The sequence below is a fragment of the Acipenser ruthenus genome, chromosome 34, assembly GCF_902713425.1.
Source record: "Acipenser ruthenus chromosome 34, fAciRut3.2 maternal haplotype, whole genome shotgun sequence".
NCBI lineage: Eukaryota > Metazoa > Chordata > Actinopteri > Acipenseriformes > Acipenseridae > Acipenser > Acipenser ruthenus.
The window spans coordinates 3,326,451-3,347,500 of NC_081222.1; the positions used below are offsets into that span (position 1 = coordinate 3,326,451).

Consider the following 21,050-nt stretch of genomic DNA (forward strand, 5'->3'; position numbering starts at 1 on the left):
TCATGCGCTTGCCTGAAGGGATCACCTGCGGTTTACTCTTTGAGGATTACTTGTTGCTAAAAATAACCGCTCGCCTCCTTCCCTCCCACACGGCAGGTGCCTGCCCTGTTGATCTGGTAAACACGTGACCTCATAGAACCCATCGCTATGGTGACACAGTGTCAGGTAACCTTAGTAACCTCTCTCTCTCAATTCAATTCAATTCAATTCAAAGTGCTTTATTGGCATGACTTATTTTCCACAGTGTTGCCAAAGCAAATACATACATATTATGAACAGATGCATCTATATACAAACAAGGAACAATGGTAACAAAATAATAATAAATAAAATAGAAGATAAATAATAATAATACAGAAATTGAAATATTGAAATAATGATATTGAAACTATTAAATTGTGCCGTCACTGCGTGCCCCTCAGGTTGTGGCAGGTGGCTACATATTTGGCAGCCAGTGGAGCTGTGTGTCCCTCCCCTAGGAGGACAGCAAGTTTCTCTGAGTCTGCCATTTGTCTGAAAAGAGGATATTTTTCTTGTATTTTAATGAAGAATGATTCTCTGATATGGCTGTATTTTATACAGTGTAGGAGAAAGTGCATCTCAGTTTCCACCTCTCCTGTCTCGCAGTGACCACAGAGCCGATCTTCTCTGGGCAGCCAGGTCTGCCTGTGTCTGCCTGTCTCTATGGCCAGGCTGTGGTCACTTAGCCTGTACTTGGTCAGGATCTGTCTCTGCTTCGTATCTCTGACAGTGGAGAGATACTCTGCTAGGCTGTAGTTTCTTTTTAGGGCCCGATAGCAATCAAGTTTATTTTGGGATTTTATTTCTGTGTCCCAGTGTTCCAGATAGGAGTTTTTGGTTTGTTTTATAATTTGGTTTACACTGATTGGGGGCTGGTAAGCAGTGCTGACCTGAAGCTGGTTGGAGTTAGTATTGGAGGGGGTCAGTGTGATGAGCTTCAAAGCCAGCTGGCATAGGGGACTCTTTTCAGGGCTGAGCTCTTGGGTCTGGAGGGCCTTGTACTGAAGTGAGTCAGGTTCACTTTTTTCAAGGTGCAACCAGAATTTGAGTGCTCTTTTCTTTATATTAATAAGAGCTGGATATCGGCCTAATTCTGCCCTGCATGCGTGGTTTGGTGTATTTCTTTGCACCTGCAGTGTATTCTTGTATAGTTCAGCATGCAGGGTCTCGATTGGGTGTTTGTCCCATTTAGTGTAGTCTTGTTGACTGAGTGGACCCCATACCTCACTTCCATACAGCGCAATGGGCTGGATAACACTGTCAATTAATTTTAGCCAGATTTTGACAGGTATATTGATTTTATAGAATCTCCTTTTGATGGCATAAAAAGCTCTGAGTGCTTTTGCTTTTAGTGCATTCACTGCCAGGTTAAAACTGCCTGACGCACTGATGGTCAGACCCAGGTAAGTGTAGCTGGTGCTGTGCTCTAGGGTGGTGTTGCCGAGTGTAAAGTGATATCTGTTTCCCTGAGATCTGGCCTTTTTTTGAAAAATCATTATATTGGTCTTTTTGAGGTTTACTGCCAGGGCCCAGGACTGACAGTACTGCTCTAGCAGTGCCAGGCTCTGCTGCAGCCCCTGCTCTGTGGGTGACAGCAGGACCAGGTCATCTGCGTAGAGCAGGAACTTGACTTCAGTGTCATGTAATGTGAGGCCAGGGGCTGCAGACCGTTCCAACATCGTTGCTAACTCATTGATGTAAATATTGAACAGTGTTGGACTCAGACTGCAGCCCTGCCTCACCCCCCGCCCCTGAGTGAAGAAATCTGTCCTTTTGTTGGCAATTTTTACTGCACATTTGTTTTCTGTGTACATTGATTTTATTATATCATAGACTTTACCCCCTACACCACTTTGAAGAATTCTATAATATAAACCTTCATGCCAAATTGAATCAAAGGCTTTTTTAAAGTCAATGAAGCAGGCGAAAATTTTGCCTTTACTTTTTTGGTGTACATGTTTATCTATTAGGGTGTGCAGGGTGTAAATATGGTCAGTTGTGCGATGGTTTGGTAGGAATCCAATCTGACTCTTACTCAGGACATTGTGTTCGGTAAGGAAGGCCAGTATCCGGGCGTTAATGATACTGCAGAACACCTTCCCCAGATTACTGCTCACACAGATGCCCCGGTAGTTGTTGGGGTCGAATTTGTCTCCACTCTTGTGAATTGGGGATATAAGCCCTTGGTTCCAGATGTCAGGGAAGTAACCAGTACTTAGTACCATGTTGAACAATTTAAGCATTGCCTCCTGTAATTTAGGGCTGCTGTGTTTTAGCATCTCAGTACAGATGCTGTCAGAGCCGCAGGCTTTTCCATGTTTAAGTGCCTGGAGCTTCTTTGTTAATTCTTGTGGGGTGATTGGAGCATCAATTGGATTTTGGTTATCTTTAATTGATTTTTCTAGTAAGTTAAGTTTTTCTCTAGTTTCATTTTGTGTATCTGTTAGATCTTTTTGAGGGATATCTTTATAAAGGTTTTCAAAATAATTTTTCCAGGTTGTTCCATTTTGTATGGTCAGTTCTTGTTTTTTTGTTGAGTTTAAATTGTTCCACATTTCCCAGAACTGGTTTTTGTCGACAGCTTGTTCTATGTCAGTGAGGGTTTTGTTTGTGTGTTTTTGTTTTTTCTGTGTCAGGGTGTGTTTGTAGTATTTGAGGGTCTCACAGTACCTCCGGCGTAAATCTGGGTTTTGTGGTTGATGGTGTTTTTGATTAGATAATTTTCTTAGGTTTGTTCGAATAGATTTACACTCGTCATCAAACCAGCTTTGTTTGTGTTTTTGTTTCTGCTGTATTTTCTTTTTGTTCTTTTTAAGATTTGCCATTGTGGCTGCATTCTCAAATATCTTATTGACGTCTTTAACTGCCAGATTTAGTCCTGACACATTTGGTTGGTACTGTGTGTTGAGGAAAGTGTTCATGAGGTTAGTTATTTTAGTAGAACTGATTGCCTTGTTAAATTCCTCTGCACTATTTGAAGCCCATCTGTATGTTTGATTCAGATTGTACAGCTTACTGGGCTGTGTCTGTGCGGTGCTAGACTGACCTGTCCTTTTCAGGAACACAGTGATAAAGACTCTCTCTGTCTAATCAACACCTCTCACACAGACTGAGGCAGGCTGACACAAACATGGCGACTTCTTTCTTCTTATACACAATCCACACGGCAGGAGTTCATTTGTGCCGGATGGCACCGGATCCCACATCCGTTACCTTTTTGTCCGACAGGCGAGAATGAAACCGTTTTCAAAGGACGAACCGTATAATAACCGTACATACACAGCATGCTCCATGAACTGAATGATATATTTTAGTTTGCAACGTCTACGAAGAACATTGTTTTTCTTACACCTCAAAACGACAAGAAAACGAGCGTTCTTAACATCAACAGTGTCGTCTCTCCTGTGCATCAGATCTGTCGCTCCGCCGCTGGTGTTGTTCAAACCTGAAGATTAAGTTTAAACACAGCGAGGTCACGAAACCAACAAAGCAGAGGAGAGCTTGAAGCATATATGCTGTAAATCCAGGTCAGTACATCAGGTCTACAGACAGAATTGCTATCCCTCTTCCTCATTATAATCTCTGGTGCTTTTTAGTTTACAAATGAACCCCCTATCACAGCGCCTAACTAAGGAGCGACAAACACACGTTGCAACCGCGTGGCTGCATTTCGCAATTCTGTATTCAAATCACCACTTTATTTAGGATGTCTGAACCAACGACAGGGTTTTTTCACTTGCGAGAAGCGGAATACATCTCGATTCATGTGCAGAGGGAAGCACAGAATCTTGTCTTTTTTTTTAAAATGTTCCCAGTGTTTTAGATCATACTACTTCAGCTGGTAGGCTGTTCCATGCATTTATAACTCTGTGTAAATTGCAACTGCAATGCTATTGTGTTCAATTGCAAAACACGATTATGCTGCAGTGATTACAATTATAATTGCAGTTATACTAATAGTAGCATAAACAGCTACACACCCATTCACATGTTTACTCTCTTTATTCTAAATAACCAGACAGGTACAAATACAGAATTCTACTGTACAACAATCGTTTCAAACGATTATCGTTTCAAACTGATTAAAAGTGGTTGCAAATTATTATTATTATTATTTATTTCTTAGCCGACGCCCTTATCCAGGGCGACTTACAATTGTTACAAGATATCACATTATTTTTACATACAATTACCCTTTTATACAGCTGGGTTTTTACTGGAGCAATCTAGGTAAAGTACCTTGCTCAAGGGTACAGCAGCAGTGTCCCCTACCAGGGATTGAACCCACGACCCACAGGTCAAGAGTCCAGAGCCCTAACCACTACTCCACACTGCTGCCCAATACAAATACAAGAACAAGGATCGCTCAGTGTAAAACACAAAACAGAACTGCGAATGATTTAGCTTGGAAAGGTGTGTCCTTATACAGAGCTCATGATTAGCACTTCACATGTATTTGAAATTCAAGTGTCATTAACTTGCATCGCTGGTCTCTGATCAGGGGGTAGAACTTCTTACGTTCTTACTAAATGCAATTAGATTTGACTTGTTTAATCCATTAAGTACCAAATACAAGTTGTATTTATGTAATTTGATAGATTGCATTTAAACGTGACTAATTGCGGTTAACAAAACTAGAGTAAGTTATCATAACAATATAGTTAGAGAGAAAATTAAAACAGGTAGAGGCTGCCAGTTAAAAATGCTCCAAAAAATTACGAAGAAGCCTGTCCTCAAAGGAGAACGAAGGCACTGAATGGGTTAAGCTGCACCTAACGGGTCAAGCTAACAATGCCGCTGTGATTAGATGTTCCTGATATGCTGTGCGTCACATTTATTAAATTCTGAAATTATGGCGAATCATGCCTACCTGAACCGTAACTGATCACAGAATACAAATAAGAATCTGTCCCTTTAAAACGGGGCAGGATCAGGGGCCGACAGCTTTTAAACAATCAGACGTGTAACAAACTGCTAGAGCACTCTCCCCGCCAACTGTTTAGTGATTTTAACACAGAGAGGCGCTCCGAGTCACATAGTGATGTAGTTAACAGGGCTGTGCTGATACCCGTGCTCGTCGGCCGGTATTAAATAAACCCATTCTTTAACGTGTTGATTTCCAAACTAGAAAAGAAAAGATGTCCTTCCCTCACCTTTACAACCGAGGATGGCAGTGAAAAATGGCAGCGCCCTGGACGAGAGGAAAATTGGCTTCCAACCTGCTTTTAAAACACTCGGTGCGGAAGTGAAGTGACATTGATTGGTGTCATGTTAACCTTTTGGCATTAACAAAAAAGGATTTTAAAAAGAGCAGAGAAAAAGACAGAAAGAAAAGACTTGGTCTGTCTGCAGTAGAGCAAAAGAGACCCTTACATTTTGGAAGAGAAAACACAGACCAGCCGGGACGTGGAGAAATTCTTTATTTACTGAAGATATTTTTAGCCCTCATTGATCACAGACCAAACATGCTATTAAGAGACACACCCAGATACCACGGCTGGTTGTGGCCCCAACACAGTTTCACTGACTAAGAGTTAGCCAGCAAACCAGCTATTAAAGCTGCAGAGTGATAAAAACCGTGTTCAATTCAGGTCACAACTACAGAGACTAATGTTAATGACCTTCTTTCAATCTTTTGTTTTGTACTGGCATTAATTAATGACTTGTGCAGTTACCACTGAGCTAGTTTAAGTTTCAAGCCTCAAGCCTGAGGCATGGAGACTGAACTGCTCCCCTCCCTCACCCCCCTAAGAGAAAGGATGCTCCCTCCAGTCCAGGGCAGGCTTGAGGCATGGAGACTGAACTGCTCCCCTCCCTAACCCCCCTAAGAGAAAGGGTGCTCCCGCCAGTCCAGGGCAGGCTTGAGGCATGGAGACTGAACTGCTCCCTCCCTCACTGCCTAAGAGAAAGGGTGCTCCCTCCAGTCCAGGGCATATTCTAGAATAGCAATATTATTGATTTGAACGGCATACAGTGATTGAAAAACAGAACAGATTCCTGTGTTTGGAAGGGAGGGTTATGGGGGAAAACTCTCCATCTGTCTCAGCTCTCTCATGCAAATTGCCACAAATGAAGAGCATACTAGGTGATTGTGGTCAGTAATATATAGATACACGCAAGACAAGTTCAATACAGCGATGACGACCAGAAAAACGGTTAACAGGGAGCGCTCAACATCCTGCTCCCCCCCCCAGCCAGTCCCACAGATAACGCAGGCGGCAGGCAGGCAGACAGACGGGCACAGCGCAGCACAGATCTGTACAGTGCAGTGCTTTCAGCTCAGCAGCAACACAAGCAATCAAAGCTGTGCAGACGCTGAAGGTCAGACACTGAACAACACAGATGAAAAAAGAGATAGACAGAGGGAGACGGAGAGAGAGAGAGAGAAACAGCTGCATATTTCAGAGCGCAATCAACACGTTTTTATTTTTAAAAGGAAAGAAAAAAAACAATAATGTTCACAACTATTATTATTTATTTCTTAGCAGACGCCCTTATCCAGGGAGACTTACAATTGTTACAAGATACCACATTATTTTTACATATAATTACCCATTTTATACAGTTTGATTTTTACTGGAGCAATCTAGGTAAAGTACCTTGCTCAAGGGTACAGCAGCAGTGTCCCCCACCTGGGAATGAACCCACAACCCTCCAGTCAAGAGTCCAGAGCCCTAACCACTACTCCACAACTAGTACTAGAAACTAAAACTGGACCCTATTCACAACTGTAAAGACCGGTTTTTCAGCTTTTTTTTTAGATAGGGTTAGAAGTTCAGTTCAACTAAAAACTTCTGAAAACACAAATCAGTCCTTAAAAAAAAAGGCCTTAAAGTTCTGTGGACACAGCTTTTGCTCTTAAAGGTTATCTCTTTTTTAAATATATATAAAGTCTCCACTGGTAAGATGTTGCTGTCCCAACCACACCGAACTTGCTATTTAAACCAAACTGAGCTTTCTATTCGTTTCTATTTTTAAATGACTGGTGTTGGTCTTCTGTTGCTGTTCTGGAGCCAGTAGGGGTAGAGGTTAAAATGTCTCTGGATTCCACTGGATTATGTCCTGTTACTGAGTGTTACACAGTGTTGCAATGAGGCTGGCCTCCCGCAATGAAGATGGAAACTCACACAGTGCAACAACATGACATCATTGATCATGTTACACCAGCACAGGGCTCACGTTTCACAGCAGTGTTGAAAACCACCTGTCTAATCTGCCCTGTGCGCCCTTACTGCTAATGAATGCTTTTAAAAAACATTATCTTCCCTCTTAAGGGCTTTATTGACATGACTGTCCCAACCTCCCATTTTACTGTGCCTACAATATTTGTATTGTTCTGTTTGTTTGGTTAAATGTTGCTTTAGGATACGTTTATATTCAGAAACAATAAGCAGTGACATTGTGTTTCCTGTGCTGTAGGTCACAAGGGCAGTGTAGTGAATTTGAACCGAGATGCACAAAGCGATTATGTACCAGGAAACGGCAGCAGCACCCCATGTGCTATTTATCTACAGCAGCGTGCACATTAATTAGAGCACCCCATTGCTTCTATGGTTCTGATTTGAGCATATGAAATCAAACCACTGCGATGTGCAATTGCTTTAAAACAGAAGGAGAAAAGAAACACGCAGCCACAAATGCTGACATGCAGGAGACTTTTTAGAAGTTGTTTAAAGCACAAAGTGGTCGAACATTTTCACACACGAGTGCCTGATGTTTCTATATCGCTGATTACTGACTGAAAATTGAAATTGAGGTTTTCATGCAGGTAGTAAAGGATGTAACTAAATCTGCACACTACTGTATATAAATGCATACTATATTACCATCCCGATGCGTAGATATACTAGGAATCCCTTCACACCGAACAAAGAAAACACAGCCCATCAAAACCCGTTCTTTACACTCCAGGCTCCAATGAATGAACACAGAGGCAGCCAGGTATAAATCAGATTCATTTATTTTATGAACAGCATCCTGCTTATTTAATGAGAAAGGATAATTGAATGGAAAGTCATATAGGTTTCTGGCGAAACCAGTTTAAACAGGTACAGTGCTGTGTTTAGTAAACATGGGGAGCCCCTGTAGCACAACAAAAAGCCACAGTGCTCTATGTTAACCTTGGCGTGTTTCATTCGATCTCGAAGGACAGTAATGCACGGTGTGTACTGTAGGGTGTCTCTTCTGGTTATCAGAGATGTCATCGCATGCAGTTTACTTATTATAAATCACAAACAATGAACTACTATTTGACTTTAGAACTACGATGTATGTTCTAGGCACAATACAAGATATACTGACAAATCCTTAAAAGTGGATTTTTCCGACGTGAAGTAAAATGCAATCCCTCATTTGATATTTAGACACTTTTTTTTTTTTTACCACAAAACGTGGTGTCTGTAAAAACTAATTGTTATGATTTTTACATTTTTTATTTAGAATGTCCAATTATTTTTTCCCCACACAGCTGCTCAGGAGAACTGAAGGTTCAGCGGGCGTCCTCCAATCCCACGGCCGAGCCAGCTTCCTCTTCTGCACCCAGGAACTCGAGAGCCGATGTCAGCGAGCTACTGGCCTCCGGAGGACAAAGGCCAGCCCTGCAGATGTCCACTCTGAGCTCACTGGACGCCTGGCCAGCAGGGTCTGCTGTAGCACGATGAGGAGAAACTGTCCCTTCGGGTTCTGCAGCGCTTTCTCCAGATGTATGACTACCCTGCACACAGCCAGGACTCAAACCTGCCCCATATGACTACCCTGCACACAGCGTGGCCATGCCTTTACCAGGTGAGCCACTCGGGGACCCTGAAAATGAATTATTTCTGCCATAGGCAGCTTGTAGAAAGCATTGCATGTAACAGGTTATTATTGATTGTTATTGATACATATATATATCTATTAAATACAAATATTTAAATACAATGCACTAGAACAAAGGTTCAGTAAATTTGGCCTTGCAAAATGATCTTTTAATGTCACAGTCAATTATTTCCTTTTTTTTGGCATTTGATGCATTGATGGTTTTGTAACTGTATGTACAGATGTACGAATGATTTTGTTGTATAACAGAGTAAAAAAAAAAAAAAAAAGTTACACTGTATTGTAATGACCTTATCATTGTGCAATTGTATGACCCTTCAAACAAAAAACATAAATAAAAATAAATGAATCGATATCTAGACCATCAGACACCTCCAGCCACGTGATTTCAGGGCGACAAACTAAATATCTACCTTTGTGAGGCCCAGGGGTCAATACTATAGTAAAACGTATCACAAGCCAAACCAAGGCACTAGCAAAAACAACTGTCTCCTCGTGTAAGATCTTAGCGGTGCAAATTAACCCCGCGTGTCATTACAGCTGTTATAATAACAGCTCTCAAGAACAAGGGGGATTCATGCATTCACCTTCACTAATACCAGAGTGCAAGAAACGGCAAGCTGAGGCATTCTGAACCACACTGCAGTGCTCAAATGAATCCTATCTACACACAGATCTACAGCTGTGATTACTGTAAGCAATCCCACAAATACACACAACCATCCCTCACATAAACGCGTGCGCACAAGCACACACACACACACACACACACACACACACACACACACACACACACACACACACACACACCCCCGTACAACGCATTCTGCAGTTTTCTGTTTTATACATTGTGTTTGGCTTTTCGGATGAGCAATTGAACTGTATTTCACATATTTTGCAAATGATCAGGAGCCAGGAGTTTGAGCTGGGTTAGAAACTCACACTAGCCCTGCTGCTGCTGCACCCAGTCCTGGGCTTCAGAACTCCCCTCAATGAAGTCTGTTATTGAAATGATCAGGCGCCAGGAGTTTGAGCTGGGTTAGAAACTCACAATAGCCCTACTGCTGCACCCAGTCCTAATAAGTAATAAGACACACTTGAGTTTGTTACTGTACCTCAACACTATGGCTAATCAAGCTAAACCAAGCTTTTGGTAAAATCTGGAATATTTAATATATTATATTATGCATATGCAGGATAACGTTTTATCAATGCATATATTATATTATGCATATGCAGGATAACGTTTTATCAATGCATATATTATGCATATGCAGGATAACGTTTTATCAATGCATATATTATGCATATGCAGGATAACGTTTTATCAATGCATAAATGCAGACGCAAGTGTTTTTTGTTTTTTTTGCATCTTGCTGTTGAATACTTTTTTTTTTTTTTTTTTTTTTTTTTAATGCATTGCTTATTACAGGACACAGGAGGCTGATTGAGTACACCTCTAATGGATAGAACTCCCAATAACTACAGAACATCCTAAGCAAGTTTCATCACTATTGGGATAACTAAAACAGGGGTGCTCAATTCTGGGATAATATAACAACATCATAATGGATTAATGGACCAGGGTGGAGGTTACATTGCTTCAAGACGGACTGCTGTCCACAAAGGATGAATCTGCTTTCGGGTTAACAGAAGCTCACATCAATATCTGTTGCCTAGACCTTCTGGGCTCCGAACCACAATCAAAAGCCTATTAAAATTCACCCTTGTTTTAGAGGAATGCATTAACTGGATTAGCGTAGCAAAGTGCAATCTGGAAGCTCGGGGAGGCAAACCTCCTTTTAATAAAAGGATCCGTCAACGAACCCCCGTGAAATCAGGGCTTAAATACTTAAGACTCCCGTTGCACAGCAGTTTGAGTCATTCCACGTTTAACTGCAAGTGTCACTGGACATACCTGGAGGGAGATAAGACACAGTCATGAACCACAGAGTTTACGCTAGCCCTGGAATCATCTGCAGGGTTAGAAACTCACACTAGACCTGCTGCACCCAGTCCTGAGGTTCAGAACTCCCCTCAATAAAGTCTATTATTGAGATGATCAAGAGTCAGGAGTCTGAGCAGGGTTAGAAACTCACACTAGCCCTGCTGCACCTAGTCCTGGGGTTCAGAACTCCCCTCAATAAAGTCTATTATTGAGATGATCAGGAGCCAGGAGTCTGAGCAGGGTTAGAAACTCACACTAGCCCTGCTGCTTCACCCAGTCCTGGGGTTCAGAACTCCCCTCAATAAAGTCTATTATTGAAATGATCAGGAGCCAGATGTCTGAGCAGGGTTAGAAACTCACACTAGCCCTGCTGCTTCACCCAGTCCTGGGGTTCAGAACTCCCCTCAATAAAGTCTATTATTGAAATGATCAGGAGCCAGATGTCTGAGCAGGGTTAGAAATTTGGGGGTGGGTTGGGCTCTTGTGGTTTAAATGTAATTTCAGAACCTTTTGCCAACAGCAGAAATAAAGAAAGAACGTTTCTAAGCATAAACACTAAGGACAGCTGCTAGCAATCTGTTCTTACTCATCTCTACATCTTCCACCAAAACATTCTGCTCGACCGGCCCTTCTGATTGGACAGAGACACTGCAGCTCGATTGCCAATTGGCTGATGCTTTAAAGGAATCAGAGGGAGGAGGGCAGCAGGGCAGACTGTCCCTGAGGGAGAGCAGCGAGGCTCAGCCCTGTTCTTCAGCTGCAGGATATTTCCAGATTGGTTTAATTCAATTTCTTGCCAAAAGGAATAGAAGTGTTCAGGGTTGAGGAAAGATTAAACGGCTCTAAGATAGATTGCCAGACATGTACAGCTTGGCCAAAAGTTTTCCATCACCTAGAATTTTAGGATTGACACTATATGAACATAAATTAAATGTTTTACTTAACATGCATTTAATCAAAGAAACTACAAAATGATATTGCAAAAAGTCCACCGGAAGCCATACTAGTAGTACAGTATTTCATGTTAGATTTCGAAATGTCACATTTTTTCAATTTCTCTCAGTATATGGAAAACTACAACGCGGTATGCAATTCAATATGTTACCGTAACATTATTCAGCAGCTTTCATTCGACTTTATGAAGCAAAACGAGTTATGTTGGCCATAGCTGTAGATGATAGGCAATCGAGTTTGTGTTCCTGCTGTACCTCCCCAAACACATCACCTTTCAGCCAATGATAAAACATATACATGGAGCTGTCACTCACCCCTCTTTTCTCTCCATCGAATCCCATCCCTCCACCTTTCTTCAGTTATCCTGTTGTCAACCTTGTGTCCCAACAGCCCAGCCATGGACCCCCAAATCGAGCGAGTCCGAATGCTTTATCTTGCATTGTACTCCATGCTCCCCAAATACATGCTGCTGATCCCAAAGTCTTTGTGCTGGGGGTTTGTCCTAACCTACATTACCAGCTAACACATGCTGTGTCTGAAGGCTTTTTGAAGTCTAGAGTTGTGTGCAAATTTATTAGATCACCCCTTTACTTCTGTAGTTTGGATATGTTATGCATATGAAACCAAACCACTTCACTGAAAGTCAAAAAAAAACCCTGCCAAAATAGGCAAGATAGTGATTGTCGAATTTAAAATCGATTACTTTAAAAGGCCACACTTGCAATTAATTTAAAATAGTAAGAGAACACACCACAAAGAGAACACAAAGTTCAAGTTACTTATAAAATGTCATAGCTGCCACTGTTTAAGAGCTGAAAACAAGTAAAAAGGTCTAATTAATACATTATCAGTTGAATGAAGGGTCTAGCTAAGTAACTGGGAGCGTAGCTGGAATGAAAACCAGCTCACAGGGGGTCCCCAGGACCAGGGTTGGGAACCACTGATCTATAGATGAAAAGTCATGTCTGCTTACTTCCATATAATCATTTCAATGTGTTGTAGTTCAAACACAGTCCAATGCTCTAGCAGCAATCAGCCTTTGTGACAAGCAGCAGTTTATCAATAGAGTTGAATTACTGACACTGAAATATTTGCCTATCTTGAAAGAACATAAATAAACACAGTTGGGAAGAAACTGTGTTTGCATTCAAAATAAGCCTCTGCTTACTGCTAAGCAATAGCCCAGCTGTTTAGAAACAGCTGATCATAATAACCTGTTCAGAAGCTAATTACCAGGAACTTGTAAGGGGGTAATTAAATGCTTAATCTGTGATGCATCTTGGTCTCTCCCAATACTAATTATAACCTCAGATTGTGTTTTTGTTATTTTGCTCAGTGTTTTGAGAATCAAGTACGGGAGGGGAGTTAAGTGCCAGGTACTGACAGATAATGAAATGTAACTGACTGCGTATTTTGAAAGGATGAGCCTGGCAGGCAAACATTTATCCTAGAGCACGCTACACACAACGTATTCAGGGGCGGCTGGTTACCAGTGTTTGCTTGCTCGCTGACCCCCCCAGTCTCTTATTAATGATGTGATCTGAGTTTGCCAATGGTTCTCTGACTTCTGTTTTAGTTAGTTATTCTGGCTTTGTTATTTGAAAAGACTAAATCAAGGTATGCCTCCCCTCTAGTTGGTGCATTGACAAATTGCGTTAGGAAGCAGTCATTTATCATTTCTACAATTTCAATTTCGGCTGTCGTGCTCCCCGTCGGGTTTTCCCATTTTATATGGGGGAAGTTGAAATCCCCCATTAGTATGGCTTCTCCTTTGCTACACACATTTCTAATGTCATTGTATAACAGATTATTTTGCTCGGCGTCTGAATTTGGCGGTCTATAGCATGGCCCTATTATTATGCCCTTTGAATTTTTGTCCATTGTTCTGCATTGTTTTTTTCTTCCAGATTTAGCACCTGGGCTTCAAGACTATTTCTTATGTATAACGCTACCCCTCCACCTCTTCTGTCCTGCCTGTCTTTCCTATACAGTGTATACCCACTAATATTATATTCGTCTCCATCACTCTCGGATTACCAAGTTCCTATAACACCTATCACATCGTAGTTACTTGATAGTGCAGTAGCTTCAAGTTCTAACATTTTATTTTTGAGACTTTTAGAATGGCTATCATACCCGAGTTGTTGCCCTTATTTTGATGTGGTCTCCCTTCTGTTTTTTGTTGATTTCTCCCCCCTTCCTTTCTAGTTTAAATGCTTCTGAACCTCCTTGAGGATCCTTTCTCTGAGTAGATTGGTTCCCTTTTTATTTAAGTGCAGTCCGTCCCACCTGTATAGATAGTCCTTGTTGTAGAATGTGCTCCAGTGTTCAAGAAAGGTGAAGCCTTCCTGTGTGCACCACGATTTCAGCCATGCATTTTGATTTTGTATTTCCAGCTGTCCATATGGTCCTTTGCAAGGTGCTGGTAGTATCCCAGAAGATACCACAGTTTTGGTCTTGTCTTTTAATTTCCTTCCTAGCTCTCTGAATTTGTTTTGCAGGGATCTCTTCCAATGTTGTTTGTACCGATGTGGATGATTACTACCGGGTTGTCTCCTGTTCGTTCTAGGAGCCTGTTCACATTCTCAGTGATGTGCTTGACAGAGGCTCCTGGAAGGCAGCACACTGTTGTTGTGAGGTGGTCCAGGCTGCACACTGAACTTGCTGTGTTTTTCAATATGGAGTCCCCAACAATCATGACCTCCTCTTTTTGCTGCCTGGCCAGCACTGTTTATAGGGTCCTGGATGTTGTTCCTTTCATTCTCTTGATGTTGGTTTTGATCATTTAAATTTTTATGTTTTGATTTCTGGTGCTTGTGTTTGACTAAGTTTCTTTTTTTCCCTGGCTTTGCCTACCTGAATCCAGCTGTTTCGACCCTCTATCTCCATGGTGGCTTTCTGTCTGTTTGGGGTGAAAACTTCCAAGAACTCGGGGTGTGTCAGCTCCTCAAGTTCCTGTTGCTCTGTCACTTCCCGCTGCTCCATTTCTAGCATGCTTACTCGTTTAAGCAAGTCCTGGATCTTGCAGCACTTCACACACACTTGGTTAAGCTCTGCTGGGTTTTGTCGGATTTCCAACATCATGCAGGTGCTGTGTTTGGCTATTTTTCTTTGTTTTTTTACAGACCACTACTGCCTGTTTGGGGTAATCGGTTATTAAATATACTGTACAGTATATTTGTGTTTTTTTAAAATATTTATATAATATTTTATATTATTTTTTTTAAATCTTGTTGCTAGCCTGTGAACAGGCTGGCTGTAGGGGTGACGTCAAGCAAACTTTTTGTATCGCTTCCAACAAGAAACAGATCCACTAGTGCTTCTACCACTGAGGAGGACCCCCTGTACCCCACCCCTCACCTGCACCTCAGGTGTGAGCACCCAAAAATAACCACCAGCCGCCACTGGACGTATTAACCTATGAACACGATATGCTGCTGGAACCAAACGGTTCATCTTTATCAGGTTCACTGATGACATTTCAGGCTCTTTTTTTATTGTTAAGCGAACCAACAGCCTGGTTAGCACAGAGGTTCCAGTGCTACTGCAGTATAACCCTAACCCTAACACAGTACAAATGCAATCTGCAATGCAGATCTAAACTAGAAGAGCCAGCCTCTAACAAAACTCATGAACAGAAAGGGCATGGCACATGCATGGACTGCATACACTGTACCGCCTAGCAGATCAGCAGCAAGGCCTGTCTTAACACTGTAAACACAGCTGCCTGCTGATCCACTGTACATGACTATATATGTGTATATAACTTTCCAAAGCCTTTAATTGACGGCTTGCTTGCGCTGGGGATGGAACAGGCTTACCCCAGTCACGCCTGGTCTTTTGCCTTGAAAAGAAATTCTCCTTTGTTAGTCATCATAGGATACCTACCCTCGTGCTGACTGTGCAAAACAAGATCCAGCTGTTAGGCAGATTAATGCAGTGCTAGGGTGTGCACTGGTTTGTAGATCACTGGCATTCCTTATAGAAGTTTACCATGGTAGATTTCTATGAAAATGCTGCAGTTTTCCCTTTGCTTTTCCCCCTGGTTTGCCATGTGTTTTTTTTTCTTTTTAAATATGCTTTACCATCCCTCTCTGGGTTTTACAATGCTTACCTATGCTTTGTTACATTTTGCAATGCTTTACCAGGCTTTCAATATGCTTTATTACAATTTTGCTATGCTTTCCCGGTGCATTTCTGTAAGGGTCAACGCCAAGGATGTCATCCGAGCACTTTATTCTACGTTAATTAAAGCACCAAACTTTTTCTAATGTATAAATTCAAATTGAAAAAATATATATATTAAAAATATATATAAATTAAAAAACAGAATAAAAAATGTTCCAAGATTTTTGCACCCAGTCCTGTTTAAGGTCATCATTTAAAAAGAGGACTGCCTTACGTAGAGATTCTGTCTGTCTGTCTGTCCACAGTGAACAAGATCAATGCCATGAATTTTCACAGATCTTCCCCAAACTTGACTCCTATCCTCCTATTCACCTTTCAGATTCATCTGGCTATAGATTGATTAACAGTTGCTCCTGCAAACATTTTTTTAACCTTTACATTAGTCTGAGATTATGAGCATTCTGTGCGCCTGGTTTAAACCTGTTGTTCAAATGAAACAGAAAAAGCACACCAACGCTGAGCTGTACCAACTGCAGACCCATCTGCATGGCATGCTAGACCTGCAATGCAGTGGGAACGGCCACATTTTTAAGAGCAGAAGCATGGGTTAGCCTATAGGCAACACTTAACAAAACAGGACGTGACTTCAGCTTTCTGCTGATAACCATTCTGGCAGGATCTGGCGCCCTGCAAACTGGTCTGAGCTCTCAGTGACAGAGCGTGTGTACAGGGGCGGGTCGGACCTTGCACACAATAGGAGACTCCAGCAGTCACTGGAGAGGATGCTTGGACTGAGCACTGAATTCTGAGCCTGGACAGAGTCAACCTGCTTGCAGAGATGGTTGAGGGAATCACACAGGGTTTGTGTCATTTAGGCAAATCAGGGATGGAAATAAGACTCCCAGTGCATAGCAGTTTCACCCATTCCAGGTTTTACTACCAGCTTGATAAGCCACAGTGTGTTGGTAACAAGCTCAGGTATGTCTTATCAAACTCATAGTGAAACCAGGAATGGATCTAACTGCTGTGCACCTGGAGTCTTATTCCCATCTCTGCACATTCATTCAGCCCTTATTGCTAGCCCTGGTCAGTCGCTGTTCAGATCAGTGACCCCAAAGGCAGGGGTGGTAACCACTGTGGTAAGGGTGTTAGTGTTTGGCATTGAAACATCAGATATGTGTTAACCCTTAAAACGTTCTGGCTGGTTATAAACATTGCCAAGATGAAGTTGAAATGTGTGGAACATCAATGGAAACTAGTTTTCACTGTGGGTTCGTCACTGCATTTGAAGACAAAATAAAGACACAACTGGAATGAGCTGCATTGGCCAAACTGTTCAATAAACAGACAAGGTATTGTTTTTTGGAGACCACAAAATCACTCCCAAAAAGATGTTGCTGTGATGGAGGGTTTCTCAAGATGGCTTTTGCGTGTGTGTGTATATATATATATATATATATATATATATATATATATATATATATATACACACACACGTATATAAATATATCACTAGGACCCAACAGAAACGTTTTTATAGTTCCATAATGAATTGTAAACCGCTGTAACTGAATATGGAAAGACCTACAAATAAAAAAAGGGTTCATACTGCGTACAGTAGTTCAAAGAATGGCCACTATAGGCAGCCCTACTACCCCACCTCACCATAGAGACCACGCGGTTTCGTAATAAAGCGTTGACTGCATGCAAATTGATAACCTTTGCTTCCACACCTTTCCCAAACCGCACTTAACTGACAGAATGGAGCCGTGCGCGGATCACTCCGGTTCGTCAAACCATGACTTACCCGATTGGCTGCAGGGACAACGCAAGCAGCGTGCAGGCAGCAATGCGCAAGCATATGCAAGCAATACACAACAACCGGTTCCACTAGGAAACGCTGTGCCACAGCGCAGTGAACACACTACGTAACTGGGGAGGGATTAGAGCGTGAAAGACTGGCAGGGTGATGTGACACGATCAGGACCATTCCATTGAAGAGGAAGGAACGGGTGGCAAGCGCAATGCTTGTGTTTTTATTTATTTCTCTATTTATTTTTATACACGTTCAAGCATAAATGGTAGAAAGACGGCCATAACACAGACAGGTGCATTTTAAATAAAGAGTGTGTCCTTTAACAAGAAATGCATTCATGAAATAAATAAATGCCAAGGCTCTGCCAAGCGACTCAATCGTATCAAGATTGTTATAAAGGACATTCATAAATATTCTGCGCCATGCTTTTATTTACGGTCAGTGGTTCAGTGTGTATGCGGTAACATGTTGCTTTCATAAAAGACCTGCTTACTGTCTAACAGACGTCGGCTCAAGTTACACGCAATCGCGTGCTGTTTAATTTTTAAATACCCCGCGTATTGATCACATTGTATCAGGACAGTGCAATGAAAGCACACGATTCGTTTTTATTTATTTATTTAATGCTTTTAAACTTATGATAATACAGGTTTAGGGACTTAAGGAAAATGCAATAATAATAATAATAATAATAATAATAATAATAATAATAATAATAATAATAATAATAATAATAATAATAATAATGTGAAAGTGCGGTTTAACGAATTAATACCCAGCTCAATGCTCATACCACAACAGTGCAACGCAAGCAAACCGATCAGTTCTTACAAATGCTTTTAAACTTGGGATAATACTTGTTTTGCGACTTTAAAAGGAACAATAACACTAATAAAAGCGAAGGCAACATTACCAATCATTACAGCAAAACATGATCGTGCTCCCTGGAACTAACGCGTGACGGCGAAACACGGACTGACAAACTTGAAATATTACTGAACATTGCCGGGCGCAGTAATTTAGGATCGCGTGTATTTCCATTGTCTTTCAATGCAAATTAAACTTGTACATGTATCATCAAACCACAAAACACAACACACGCCCGCTGCTGCCTCCCAAACAGCAAGCCGGGCGTTAAACAAATACAAATATAAATACATACATAAATAAACAAAACCGTTTATTTTAACTTACTTGCAATGAATCATTAGCCATTCTTCTCTTCTTATCAGAAACCACGAACAAAGTGTATGTTGTTATGCTTTGAAGACCGCCTTGGTTTCCCCCCCAAATCGTCTTCTTAAAGCGGTGTTTTATTCCGATCTACGAGTAAACGAATCCTTCATGACGGGAGATAGAGACGAGAGAAGCGGGGTTAGCTTACTGATCGCTTCCTCCCAGTCTAGTATCATTGGCAAACGTGAAATTGCCTTCACCCTACGTGCAGTACTTATTTGACAAGAGTGGCAGTTCCCGTGATATTATTGTTATTTTCAACTAAAATCAATATCAGGCGTAGCGTTGGTGCAATATTAATTCTGTTACCGCTGCGGTTTGGTCTGGTTTATCGGTCCGCAGCGAATATATTCGGGCACACTATAAAAAAAATTCCCTCCCAGTTGCTGCAACACCTCCCTTTTGTCAAAACAAAACAAAATGTAAAAAAAAAAACCAAAAAAAAACCGACTTATTCCGTGCACCAACGAGCCATCGCCACTCCGCGTTCAGTAAGATCTGTTTATCAGTATCCCGGTAGTCGGGTAAGATCAATAGGTGTTTTTAAAACAGGCAGCTGTTGTGACAAGTCCCGATGTAGTTTATTCTTTCTCTCTCTCTCTTTCTCTCTCCCTCTCCCTCCCTCTCGCTGCTGTTTCTGTTTTGTTTTCGGCCAGTTGGTTTGCAAGCAGACTGAGAGGCTGATACTGATGCCGCTGGAGCGAGCGAGCAAGGGAGAGAAAGGACACGGGAACGCGCCCGCGGTCACGTCATCCAGGGTTGATAGAACAGACCAGTCCTTCAAAAGAATTATATATATATGTGTGTGTGTGTGTGTGTGTGTACTTTCAAGCGACTATTGCAGTTCCGTACACTATTCCTATTATGGATCTATTTCATAATGTTTTTTTTTTTTTTAATTTCTAAAAATTCAAATAAAAAATCATTACTGAATGGGGATGTATTAATTATAGGGACCGTTAATTACCTGCTAGTGGCATTTGGAATGTGTCGTTTCTGCTGCTACATCATTATTATTATAAGCCTATAAGAAAAGCACAAATTCGCCACCACTGGGTTTATTGCAACAGCCTGGCTAAACTAATAATAGTCAGCGTGCTTTTACTAGTGATCTACCGCAATACGCTACTTTTCAACAGCACGCTTACGAACCAGAGATGAATGTAATCCATATACAACTTTAAACACTCAAGATAAAATCTAAATAACAATAAATAAATAAATAAATAAACTAAAATAAACGTCACGGTCCAGTGGACAAACATTTTCGGTCTTCCTGTCTCATTGACCCGCAAATCAAACGCTGTGGAATAGGCGCCCCGGTGCACGGGGTCGGCTCGTATCTTCCCTCGCTGCATGAAGCCGTAATACCTGTGGCTTTTAAAAAAATAAATAAATAAAATAAACAATCACACAGCTACATGCATGACAGAAGCTGTTCACATTTCTGCAAGGTTCTCCAAATTGCACACTGCCGATCTGTATTACATGAGAGAAGCTGTTTATTGAGTTCATGCTAGTATTGGACTCGCTTTCGCCAAGATGAAATAGTAGCGGTGGGGACCAAACATGCCGTAGCTTCACTGTAATAAATGAGCCTTCAGCGCTTTTCCTCCACGTAATTTGATTTCCTATTAGCCTTGTGCTGATGGCTGAAGTGTAATGAGGCTGCCGGAGCCAACTTATTTACGACCTCCCTGGCGCATCCGCACACACACACACACACACACGTACACGTTCCTATTTGCATTCCTATTTTTGTGGAGACTTCTCCTTGACTCACTATATTTTTATTTACTATTTCTAACTCGTCTACAGGTCATGTATTTATAAAAGTTAGTAAAAGCGCAGCACAGTGTAGTACAGCATGGTTAAGAATAGGTAAACATTGTGAAGCCCGGAGATGTATGGTAATGCATGTTAAAAAACACATGGCCAACCATGGGAAAAGATTACAGTGCAAAATTCCTTTTATGAGAGACTCTATCCATTCAGGATTTTTATTTCTGTACACTCATGCACTGAAGAACCCTGGAACTGTGCAAGAAACTATATCAAGCAGACACACGTTTTTAGCTAATGTCGTCATCAACGCCCTTTCATTATAGGCTTGACGAATGACGCACTTTC

At 41.4% G+C, this 21,050-nt stretch overlaps 1 protein-coding gene across 1 annotated transcript in view; it reads right to left on the reverse strand.

The window, feature by feature from the left end:
* Positions 1-19,673, reverse strand: part of LOC117962439 (serine/threonine-protein kinase N1-like) — a 72,288-nt gene extending 52,615 nt beyond the window's left edge. The window contains exon 1 of the mRNA XM_059007069.1: positions 18,879-19,673. Coding sequence (XP_058863052.1) covers positions 18,879-18,899 — 21 coding nt within the window. The 5' untranslated portion in view covers positions 18,900-19,673. The remainder of the gene's footprint in view (positions 1-18,878) is intronic.
* Positions 19,674-21,050: the final 1,377 nt, after the last annotated feature.